Source organism: Nelumbo lutea, chromosome 2, assembly GCF_056320005.1.
Source record: "Nelumbo lutea isolate HS-2025 chromosome 2, American lotus-T2T, whole genome shotgun sequence".
In the NCBI taxonomy this organism is placed as follows: domain Eukaryota; kingdom Viridiplantae; phylum Streptophyta; class Magnoliopsida; order Proteales; family Nelumbonaceae; genus Nelumbo; species Nelumbo lutea.
Genome location: NC_142685.1, coordinates 63,055,806 through 63,068,281, shown reverse-complemented (window position 1 = coordinate 63,068,281; position 12,476 = coordinate 63,055,806). Strand labels below are relative to the sequence as shown.

The 12,476-nt window shown below is 33.7% G+C and overlaps 1 protein-coding gene across 1 annotated transcript; it reads left to right on the top strand.

Moving 5' to 3' along the window:
• The first annotated feature begins 228 nt into the window (after positions 1–228).
• LOC148871145 (GDSL esterase/lipase At5g03610-like) lies at positions 229–7,844 on the top strand. The gene is made up of 5 exons (XM_088972661.1): positions 229–356; positions 486–695; positions 5,634–5,902; positions 6,784–7,090; positions 7,373–7,844. Exons 1-5 carry the CDS (start codon positions 293–295, stop codon positions 7,588–7,590), a joined length of 1,068 nt encoding a protein of 355 aa, XP_088828787.1. The 5' UTR covers positions 229–292; the 3' UTR covers positions 7,591–7,844.
• The last annotated feature ends 4,632 nt before the right edge of the window (positions 7,845–12,476 follow it).

Genomic DNA, 12,476 nt, shown 5'->3' with positions numbered 1-12,476 from the left:
TATCTATTTCGCACGTGTTTAATTATATAACCAGTACCCCATGGCAACCGAAAAAACTTCTATTCCTATTATATTATAATAGAGGAAACCGTCTGGTTTAATTCAAGGTGGATGATAATTAGGCCATACCTCCTTGTTCCTGTCCAATGAGGTGGTTTTAACTGAATCAACAAAAGTCAGTTCATTCCAGCTAAATCATCTATAAATAAGAAGACTCTCCCTCTTACCATCTTGCATCCCTCGATTTGCTCTGCAACTCTATCTCCATTGATTCTCCAAGAGATTCTCATTCATGGAGAATCAATGGAGGCGCATTTTCGTCTTTTATCCATTGTTCTCCTTCTTTCTTCTGACAGGTACTGTTAACCCAGCTGGGTTTACTGTGTTCTCCTTCTATGATATATTATCCATGCTGGACACAGCTTCTGCGTTTTCTGTTTCTGAATCTATTCAAGCTATTCTAATTTAATTTTGTGAATTTACAGGAATTCAAGTAGTTCAATGTTCACCCGATTACTACCACCACCACCGGCTTGGTGGCCTGTCCAAGCTTTTTGTCTTTGGTGACTCTTATGCTGACACAGGGAATGATCAGAAGCCTGTAGCTAGGTCATGGAAGGTACCTTACGGGATAACTTTTCCCGGAAAACCAGCCGGCCGTTTCTCCGACGGCCGGGTTCTAACAGACTACGTAGGTGTGTTCTCTCTCCCCCTCTCTAAAATTGCTTAAGTTTTTTAATCTGGGCCATACGAGCAATGATACAATAAAATTCAGAGTCCCAATCTCCAGCCCACACAAACTCTGCTCATGTATGTATGAAATTTTTTTTATATTAATTACTTGAATTTTAGATATATTTAGATAGAAATTGAAAATTAATAAAAGTAATCTATATTTATATATTAAAATTAATTGGTCCATGTCAACAGCCCTCTCCTTGCAAGAAACCCCCCATTCTAATTTTTTTGTTTTCTTTTAATTTTTTATTCTTTTAATTCCATATAATTGCCTTTTTTTTTTATAATTGCCTTGATCCCACTCAACACTAGGGATAGGGTAGGAAAAACTTGAGGATTCCCAATCTTAGATGAGGAATGTGTGTCTTGCCCTCAACTCACATGACATTGAGGACGAGGCGGAGAAATTCAAGGATTCTCCATTCCAAACGGAGAGTGGGTGCCTTGCCCTGAACCCACTACACTAGGGACGAGGTGGGGATGGGGTAGAATGTCTTGACTATAGGGTGGGGATAGGGATAGGGTGCCCCACCCCCCTTGCCATTCCTATATAATTGTTAATTATTAGTGAAATTAATAAAAATATTATCATTTGTAATTATTTTTCTTTATTTAAAGTTAATCAAAATTTCATTTAAAAATAATGAAATTAACATATTATTACTACAAATGATTATAGTTATTAAATTACTACAAATGATTATTAAAATTAAATTTATTAAAAAATATTTGTTGATAATAAATTAACAATAATTATTTTCTATAAGTCAACATTAAATAAAAAAATATAATTATTAAAATTTTAAATATTCTTAATAACTATGAATACTTTTAATTAACTAACAGAAAAATTTCATTAAGAATTTATGAATTAATTAATAATAAATAAAATTATTCAACCATTCAGATTTTCCTATGCATCGCATGGGTCTCCGCTAATAATATGATTAGAAATCAATTTAAATACTTGTACTAAATGTGCACCTACAGAAATTTTATATTACAATAATAATAATAATAATAATAATAATAATAATAATAATTTTATTACTATTATTATTATTTCTACTACTATATTACTACTAAATTTTGTATTCCATCTTTGTCTTAAATAAAAAGTTTTTTTATTTTAACAATTATTTTTATTTAAGATGATGATTATATAACATTAGAAATGTTCTAAAATGTCCTTGACAAAACTTCGTACTTTTTTGTGTTATATCTTTATTAAATATTTATTATTCAATTATGACATCATGAATTTATTTGAAAAGTTGGATCATTGACCCACCATTTAGATAAGAAAATAGCTTTGCTTTCGGATCAGTTTTAAATTATAAATTTCATCTATATTATATACATAATTTTTACTTTTCATACTTTTGTACTTTTCATGAAAAAAATCATTTTCAGGTCCTAAATTGCAATTTTAATATTTTTTATAAATAAAAATTTTAAAATTAAAATTAAAAAACATAAATAAATGTAACATAATACACATATTATATGTAATATATGTAAAACATAATTATAAAATATATATGTAAAATATAACTATATGTATGTAAAATATAATTATACTATTTATTGATAAAGTATGTATTTTTATATACAAAATCGAACTAGTGACTTGTGACCCAAAGTCAAAAGCCAGCCAACCCCCGGGTTGACTTTTAAAACATTGTTTATCATACTTATTATTGTTTAATATGTCAAATATTTGATGTTAAAAACGTTTCTATTTTTTTATTTCTATATTTTCTACATTTTATATATTTTTGAATTTTATTATTTAATTGTGGCAATATGGATTGGCCCATTTGACCCAAATGATTTAATTTCTTACCACCACCTAGATGAAAACACTATTTTTTCCAAGAATATTTTAAAAGTATAAGTTTTTATGTTATTGAAGTTATTAATTTATTATGTATGGATTTAAATATAAAATTTAATGATGAAAAGCATTAAAAAAAACTTTAAGTATATGTAGGAATGGCAATGTGGCGAGGATTACATTCCCCATCCCCAACCCCGACTCCGATCCCTGGTGGGGAAAGGAATCCCCTTTCCATCCCCGACCTTGATGGGGATGAATTCCCCGTCGGAGACTCGAATCCCCGATGGACTAAGAGGTTGAGAAAGAGAGGATGAGAGATTGAGACTAAGAGAGAGAGAGAGAGAGAGTTAAGATCGGTGACAAGAGAGAGTTTGACAGGCAATGACGTCACGACAACGGTGGTCAACGATGATAGGTGAAGCTTAGAAGGACTGACGACTGAAACTCTTCTTCATCTATTCAATATCACTCAAGAAGGCATGAAGCTAGGGTTCTGAATCTTCTGCGACGACGGCGGGCGACAGCGACGGCGATCGGTGATTCAGCGATGAAGAGTCGAAGATGAAGGAAGGTAAATCGGCAATTCAGCGATGAAGAGTCGATGATGAAGGAAGGCAAATCGATGATTCGACAACGAAGAGTCGAAGATGAAGGAAGGCGAATCGGCGAAGCTGTTCTAGAGACAAATGAGTTGAGAGTTCTCGACTTTTGTCTTCTCTTTATCGAGGGTTTTAGACTTTAGTTTAGTATTTTGTACTTTTACTATTTTTCAAGTTTTAATAATTAATATTTTAAAAGCGAATAATATATATATATATATAAATTTATAATATATTATATATTATATATATTAATTGGGGATGGGCCAGGGCCAGAATTGCATTCCCCGTCCCCATCCCCATCCTCGATTGGGGATTCAGGAGTAGCCCCACCCCTGACCCCATCCCCGCCAAGGTACCCCTCATCCCCGACTCCATTGGGTCGGGGAGCCCGGGCACCCATTGGGGACGGGGAAAATTGCCATCCCTAAGTATATGGTTTAGTGAAGATGAATGCAAATTATTATCTTAAATATTGGATTTAATGAGAGAGAATTGAATATTTTAAAATTACCTCTTTTCAACTCATTTAGTATTAATACCAATTACGTACCCTATTTGCCCTTATTTTTTATCAATAAATTTAAATAGAAAAAATAAATTTTATCTTCACAAAATTCTGGAAAAATTCAATTTAAAGTAAACATAATACTCGTTAAATGATACCCGGAAAACGAAAAGGATAAAAAGGTAAACATAAATGCAATGAACGCATACAACTTTGTCTTTTTTTTTTTTTTTTCAGATTTCACTTTGTTTATCAGCTAGTGCAGCATTGGGTTAAAACTATCAAATCACAGCCCTGGATGCATTGTTGTGGCCCCACCTTATGACACTTCATCTAATTGAACCCAAGACAAGAGGATTTCTCCAATTGAGTAGCAGAATTTTGAGGGGAAGCAAGAATTCAGGTTGGGGCCTAGGAGGAAGGTAGTGTAAATTTTGCAGGATGTAAAAATTGCATCAAATAAGATAAGAAAGTACAAATTTTGCATGGAAATTAATTCATAATTACAAACAAATTGAGGAAAACAGGATTGGGTATTTTTTATTCAATGAGAACTGTTTTGATGTTAAGCTCATCTAATATCCATGCAGCGACATTGCAACTTAAAAGGTCCATTGGATAAGATTTATAACCAATGTGCATTATCAAATAATTACAAAAGTAAAAGCTAGATCTTAGTTGGAGTGCAAATGGCCCGGTCTTATTTTTTTGTCGGATTCAGATAACCTTTTGTTGGATTTTTGGATCGGATAATGCAATGGAATCTAATTGAAAATCAGATTAAATTGGAATCACCCTATATATAGCACACATATAAATAAAACATATTTATTCATAAAAGATATGTATATATTAATATATTTGATGAAATAATAGTTGAAAAATTACTTATATTTTTTCTTTTTATTTATATAAATTGTTCTGTTTTTTTCTTTTAATAATCTATTAAAATTTTTAGAATTAAAATCGGATTAGATCAGATTCAAATATCCAACATACTTAATGGATTTGGATTTAAATTGCCATTTGCGAGATTCAATCAGATCTCCAGATCAGATAAAAGATAAGATATGTGCTATTGCTATCGGATCATATTGAAATATTGGATTCAGATGTACACTGATTTAAATTCGGTCCAATCCATTTGCACCCCTAGATCTTAGAGTTGCCAATGGGTTATCCAATAGAACCAAACCAACTTAATTGTTGGTTCTAGTTTTGTGGTTTTGTGCTGATTTATAATTGAGTTGCGACCGAGTCTTGCAGTCTGACTTATTGAAAACCAAATCAATTATTTAGTTAATAATATATAAATGTCTCTTAGTTTTCATTATATTTTACGCTTAAAAGGGTAAATTTTATAGACAATATATAAGATGATTTTAGTTAAAAATATCTTTATGAACATATAAACTGTTTACTATTTTTCTGTCACTTTTATGAAAATTATATTATCAGGTCAGACCCAATTATTCCAATTAATAATTGGTTTGATTCTAGATCTATTTTATACAAATGATTAACAAGACATGATGGGCCAGTTCTGAACCGATTATTATTAATTAGGATAATCTAGCTGAACCGATTAGACCTGATCGATTACACTAAAAATCAATAATTCTTTATAATAATAACAACTTAAAGCTTTTCTTCTTCTGATAATATAGCATGTTAGATATGGACTTCTATCCGCGTAAATTTGTGTCTACACCATTCTAACATCATTTTGCAATTTGGCATTAGGAATATCTCTCCATAAAATAAAATATACAACTATCCTGACCGAAGCCAAACTCAGCATGTTATATTACTTGTCCGGTTGGACCGGGTCTATCCTGAGTCCCTGACCCCGATCAGACCCAACCAATTGGCAGCAGTGTCTTTCAACAATTTTTTTAATTTCCATTTATGTATATATTTTCTAAAAGTTACTACATTATATATACAGCTTCCTTTCTTGGAATCAAGACACCAGTAGCATGGAAGAAGGCAAACCGACTCAGATATGGGGTAAATTTTGCGTTTGGAGGGACTGGTGTGTTTGATACGGTGGTTCCTCCTGACCCAAACGTCACCATGACCAGACAGATCGACATTTTTCAACAGCTCATCCAAAATGGAGTGTACAGAAAGTTTGACCTGAATTCATCTGTTGCTCTTGTAGCACTTGCTGGGAACGACTATATCACTTATTTTGCCAAGAATGTCAGCTCAGAGGTGATCCATCTCTCTAATTAACCAACTTCAATTAATTAGTGCTCCCTTTAGATAAGGTTTTGCTTTTGAGCTTTGGATTTTAAGAAACCAAATTGAATCATAAAAGTGGTTTGAGTGTTTGGCAACAGATTGTTTATTGTTTAATAACATAACAATCCGAAGCCAAAATAGGAATGCCAATTTTTCCATCCCTATTGGGTATCAAGTCTCATTCCTAATTCGATGTGGCCAGGGATGGAGATTGTCTTGGTAAGGATAGAGATGGAGATAGAGAGTGAAGTTCTCACTCCACTTTCATCTCAAATAATATTTAATTTTTTTTCATGTTAAATAAAATCTACTTTCTAAAAAATTTAATCAAAAGATTTTCAGAGATTTATGTCCCCGACAAAGAACCCATCTTTGGTAGGGGTCGGAATTTATGAAAATGGAGACTTATTTCAAAGTTAGGATCGGGGATGGTGAGTATGCTCCCTGCCTGGTAGCCGTTCCTAAGGCTGAGTTTGAAAGGAGTATAGATGCAAATATATAGAGTGCAAAACCTTATATTTTGTATGTATTTATGCTGTACATATTTGCATTTATACTGCTTCCAAATTGAGCCTAAGCCAAAATCACATTTAATCCCTAAACACAAATCTTCAAATTAGAACTTTCTGCTTTTGCCTTTGAAAGCACTAATCCTGAAGTTTATCCAAATCCAACTTTAATTGTTTAGGATCTAATGCAATAAGTATGTTTTTTGAGATTTAAATGAAGTTTATATTAATTGATTTCTATTTCATGTTAATCTGAAATCACGATCAAAGAAGAAAAAGGAAAAGGAAAATATGCTTATTGACATCTACACCTCTCATTTTTAATTACCCCATTAATGGCAGGGTTTGTCGAACTTCACTGCATCCATCATCAGTCAACTAGTTATAAATATGAAGCGCATTCATGACATGGGAGTGAAGAAAGTTGCAGTTACAGCTATTGAGCCAATCGGATGTCTTCCTGTAATCTCAGTCTTGTCTTCTTATCAACAATGCAATGAAACCTATAACAAGATATCGATCTTCCATAACCTCTTATTACAGCAAGCTGTGGAGAAATTGAACAACGAGACCAGCGAATCCACATTCATGATTCTTGATCTCTATAACGCATTCATCTCCATATTTGAGAGACAGAAAGAACATCCAGGTGATTTCTCTACTTTGAGTAGAAATTAATACTAATTTGAATGATTAATTATGTCTTTAGTTTTGAAAGTAAAGACATAAGTATTTGAGCTTTGGGCAGAGAAAATTCGAAGTGATGGTTTTGTTTCCTATAATGAATTTATTCAAAGTTTAAGAAGTACTCTTCCATGATTATACTCAATCCATCGTTTGATTTGTTGGTCACTTTCTGTAGTAATTCAGGACTTCTTCCCTCTATTTGTTGGCCAAGTAGTAACAATAGAACATTTGGTGCCCTGAACAGGAAGCTTGAAGTTTGGTAATCCATTGAAGCCATGCTGCGTGGGTTTAACCAGAAAAGACTTATGTGGAGATAAAGATGAAAATGGTGTGCCTAAGTATACAGTATGTGAAAATCCTGAATCTGCATTCTTTTGGGATGATGTCCACCCTTCACATGAAGGTTGGCATGCAATCTATTCAACTTTGCAACATTCACTACAGCAACTATATATACGATGAATCTCTTTACTATAAATACATACAAATATTAAGGTTTTTTCTGTTTCCATTCTTCTTTCATTTCTTTTCTTGTATTTTTATTTTGTTTTTAAGTACAAAAACTCTGGCTTCAAGAGTGTAATCGGTTTTTCTTCTGTGTATCTTGAACAAGAAGCAAAAAATTTATTTGCTTGTATCTTCCAGTACCTCAGCAGAGGCCATCACATTCATTTCTCTGTTGGCTTAATTAAATAATAAATCCTTGAATTCTTTTCCTTTTTTTTTTTTTTCTAAGGCCCAGTTTGGAAGGAGTATAAATACAAATTTGTAGAGTACAAAACCTTATATTTTATATTATTTTGTATGTATTTATACTATACATATTTGTATTTGTACTCTTTCCAAACTGAGCCTAAAGTGAAAACTCACAGAGGGGTAATTTGGCTATCCCAACACCAACTCAAATGTAGGGGTGCAAGGTAGGCAGGGTGGGTCAGGTTTGACCTAGCTTAAGCTAGCCCAACCCTAAGAATTAGGCCTAATGCCCAAGCCTGGCCTATGCCTAAGGTCAAACCCGAATTGTCCAACCTGGGCTCAGCCTACACTGAAATTTGATACATTTGGGTTAATCTCAAGCATGAGCTAGGCTCGGGTTGGTCAATCAGTGTGTACTAAAATTTGATATATATAAATGTATATGTATATATATGAACGTATGCATGCATACAAATATGTGTTTATATATGCATATAGGTACGTACTTGGTCAGTTTAGGTTTGAGCTACCTAGGACTAGGTCTGGGCCTAGTCAGATTAAGAAAAAAAAAGAAAAAAAAAAAACTTTTGTACCTAGGCCCAGCCAAAGGATTGAAAGTATAAGTCCAGCTTTTGTAGAATGTATAAAATATCCATCTTACCCAATAATCACACTTAAGAAGTTTAGTATTTCAACTTGAATGCAAAACCTTTAAGCCTCTAAAATTGCCAACTTCAAGTCTTCACTTTGAGACACTAAGCCTCTTTGTTGAAATTTAAGAAAAATTAAAAGTACAAGAGCATGAGAGAGGTTGTTGTTGTGATGAAAATGGGTAAGGGTTAGGGTATTTTAAAAGTTGAAAATAATTGAATTGACCAAAATAACCCTCAGAAACTAGTTGGTTATAGTTGTTGGAGAGGCATTTTTGTCATTTGAAAATTTTATTATCACATACTTAAAATGCCCCCAAAATTATTAGGGTCATTTAAGTCATTTTATGCACCCTCTACATACACATACCCCAAAATAGCTATTTATAATTGTTGGGGGTAATTTTGATATTTAACCTTCTAAAAACGACTATATAATCGTTGGTAATGGACATTGGGCCACAGGCCAGGCTGTGTCATGCCAAGCCTGTAGGTCATGTTAGCATGGACCCGCCCAGGCTGCGAGCCGGCATGACCCAAGGGCTATGAAACCTTGGCTCAGCCGGAAATAGGGGTCGTGTTGTGCTAGGCACATGTTACTGTATCTAGCGAGCTGGCCTGTGAGCCTTAGGACCCGTTTTGCATCTATATCTATATATATATATAAATATATATATAAAACATGATAATCATGTACTGTACATATAAAGTTGAATTAATTTGATCCCTGAGTTTAGGAAATAAGAACGTTTGGCAAAATGAAATAGAGAAATAGGGCCAATCTGAATCAAACCCCTAAAGATTTGGGTTAGAGTTGGGGTTCAAGAGCTTGGGTTGGGTTAGGGTTGACCTGAACCCAACCAAACCTAGTATAAAAACTTGTATTCTATAAAATCAACTCAGAAAAGGTTTTTATTACAATTTATTTTATTTTTAATAATTTAATTTAAAAATAAATAACCAGGACCCTTCACTTGATATCTTCTACTCATATTCCTCTGTTGTAGGTGTGAAAAAAAATCAACGTTTAGTTTATTAAGAAACAGGGCATTTAATGCAGATATTGCCCCAACTTGGAGACCCCACCATCCAGTCGATTTCATGCATGGTGGGCCTTTCAACTCAAATCCTGACTAGAAAATGTGCATCACATGTAAATGGAATGTATCATTTCAAAATTGAATTTTGTTGTGTCATTTTGTGTTTACCTATCAATTTCGATTCGATTAGAATTCAACTATTTAATTATTTTAGGTAATTAATAAATATTTTATTTATATAAATATATAAATTATTTATATAATTTAATTATTATATATAAATTATATAAAAAATTTAATAATTTTATATATTATATATAAGAATTAAATAATTAGTTGAATTCGGATATTTATCGAATCGAATTAAGTGATATTCGAATTCGAATCCGATTAATTTGATATGAATAGGATATCCAAATTCGACTGATTACATATTTGAATTATTTGAATCCGATTCAATTATGTTAAATTTTGAATTCAAAATTGGAGTTTCGAATACAGTTGACACCCCTAGAAGGGTTAGGTTGGATAATTCTCAAATTCAGGTAATCAACCAAATACATGACCCCAATCCTATATTTTCAAGTCAAGTTGAGTCAAATTAGCAGGTTGGATCAACTTTTTGCCAGTTTTAATTTGATGTTACCATTTAAGCCTCCTTCATTTGCATCTTGATGTTGTCCAATCCGTGGTGTTTCGAACCGAGGACACAATCAGATAATCCTACCAACTGGACGAGGCCAAGGTGGAAGAACGAAGCTACGCACTGAGATCTACAATCAGGAGAAAGGTCCCGATACTGAAGTCAATTGGGCAGAGAAAGAGGTGGTTGGGTCGAGTAGGTTAATATAATATTGGTCTTGAGCCGAAGAGATAGTGTAGGGATATTCAAAGTGTTCCTCAAAAGGTCCCTTAGCTCGAGTGGGGAATATCTATTTATACTTAGGTGTTCGTGTTCTAGATGAACAGGGCTTCTGAGGTTGTTAGGATGAGGTCGTCCGTCGAAGTCTTCAGGATGTTTCCTCTTCCCTGATAGAGTTTGCTTCCTTGTTCGTGTGGGACATTCCTTCTTAACTGTGCTCTTCTATCACATGTAGTGCCGACGTGGCTTGAGAGAGAGATGATGGTTGTAGAAGTTGCCATGTGGCATCCTTAGCCAGCTCAACCATAACCTGAACACCACTCCCCTAGTTCCAAAGTTGAGGAGTGTAAGGCTCAATTATAATTAGGCGTGAAAGAACTTTAATTTCTTTAAATTGATTGGCTCAAAGTATTACTATTAATATTAATATCGTTAATAATAATAATAATAATAATAATAATAATAAAGCTCAGTGCTCTGCAAAGTTGATATTTTGGAGAAATCATTGACAGAAGTTTTAGTGGAAAGTTGTGGAAGCGTTGGCGTTTTCACTAAACATCGTAATGGCCGTTCCAGTAGAAGCCATTTTATAAAGCGAAAAACCACAAGAATAAAATTTTGGCTGTCGGAACTTGGAATCATTGTTGGGCATGACCCATCAGCCCATTCACTCCTTTATCTGTCTTTCTATCTAAAGCAAATTACTCCTATACCCCACATCGATGTAAATATGTCATTAACCCTGTCAGTCCCATACCATTCTTTGGCTGTAATCGATCGTATGGGATTTACCTCCATCTGCGTTTTAATTATTTGATTTAATTGCCTATAACATCTGAAATTCAATCGGAAATCGAGTCGGATTCATAAAACACCTAATCAATTTTGAATTCATCAAATTAATCGGGTTACTGGATTTCTTCAGAGTTGGAGGGATAATCTGACCAAGCAAGCAAAAGAGCATAAACTAGGATAAAAGAGAGAGAGCGTGTGTAAAGACAGAAATACAGAAGAGAACAACCTAAAATACAGAATAAAGTAACAAATCAATACATACAAAAATGCTATTGTAAGATCAAAAGTATTTCATAGCTTAACACAGATAGCAACAGTGAACAAGAACTCCAGAACTAGAGAAAGCGTCAAAGAATCGTACATTTCTGTGTATCGATAGAGCTGTATTGGTAACTTTCAAGTTTTAATTGATGTATCTTTTATTTTTTTGGGTAACATACTAAATCCTCCCTGATTTTTCTGACAATTATAAAAACTTCCCTTGTATTTTCATTTTAATAGAAACCTCCCCCTGTACTTTTTAGAAAACATGCAACTACTTCCCTTCCTCGGTTGAAAAGTCGATTTAATGTGCTTCTTTTTTTAAATGCCTATTTTGTCCTTATGTCTATCTATTTAGATATAAATTTATTAAAATACCCTCCAAAAACACTTCATTTTCTTTTGAGATCTAAGAACCAAATCTGCCAGCCTTCTCTCTCAAGTTTGTTTCACTGTCTTTTGTTTGCCATATCCATCGCATACACATGGCCTTAATCAATTCTAGAGTCTCCTTAGCGTGTCTTGAAAATGTTTTAGTAGATTGGCAACGGTATGGAATCCACCATTGTAGTAAACGGAAGCATTTGAGTAAAATTTTTGGAGATTAAGTGCTCTGTAATCAAGGATCTTCTGTGCTTCTAGTAGGCAGTAATGAAGATCTAAATCCCCTCTATGTTTCGAGCATCTTTTCTACTTTTCAAGCAAGATCTAAATCCCCTTTGTGCTTTGTAATCAATGTTTTGTCAAACTTTAGAACACCATAATCAAATTAACACATATAGATGAATTTTTAAATTACCCGTGTAATTGAGAGTATAAGACAAACTGATGTAGGCGCATTTAGCTGGCCTGTACGAGGCTGACGCGTGTCAAACTGGAGGTCGCCAGCCTAAGCGTACCATGGGGACACTCAAGGCTATCAGGCGCAAACCGGACGGACCTAGTCATAGGGCGTCGTGTGCTTCTGGTAGAAGATCTCACCAGGCCCTTATACGGTTGAACAATCTTTAAGCATTACTTCTCCCTGGAGAACCTAAGTGCTAT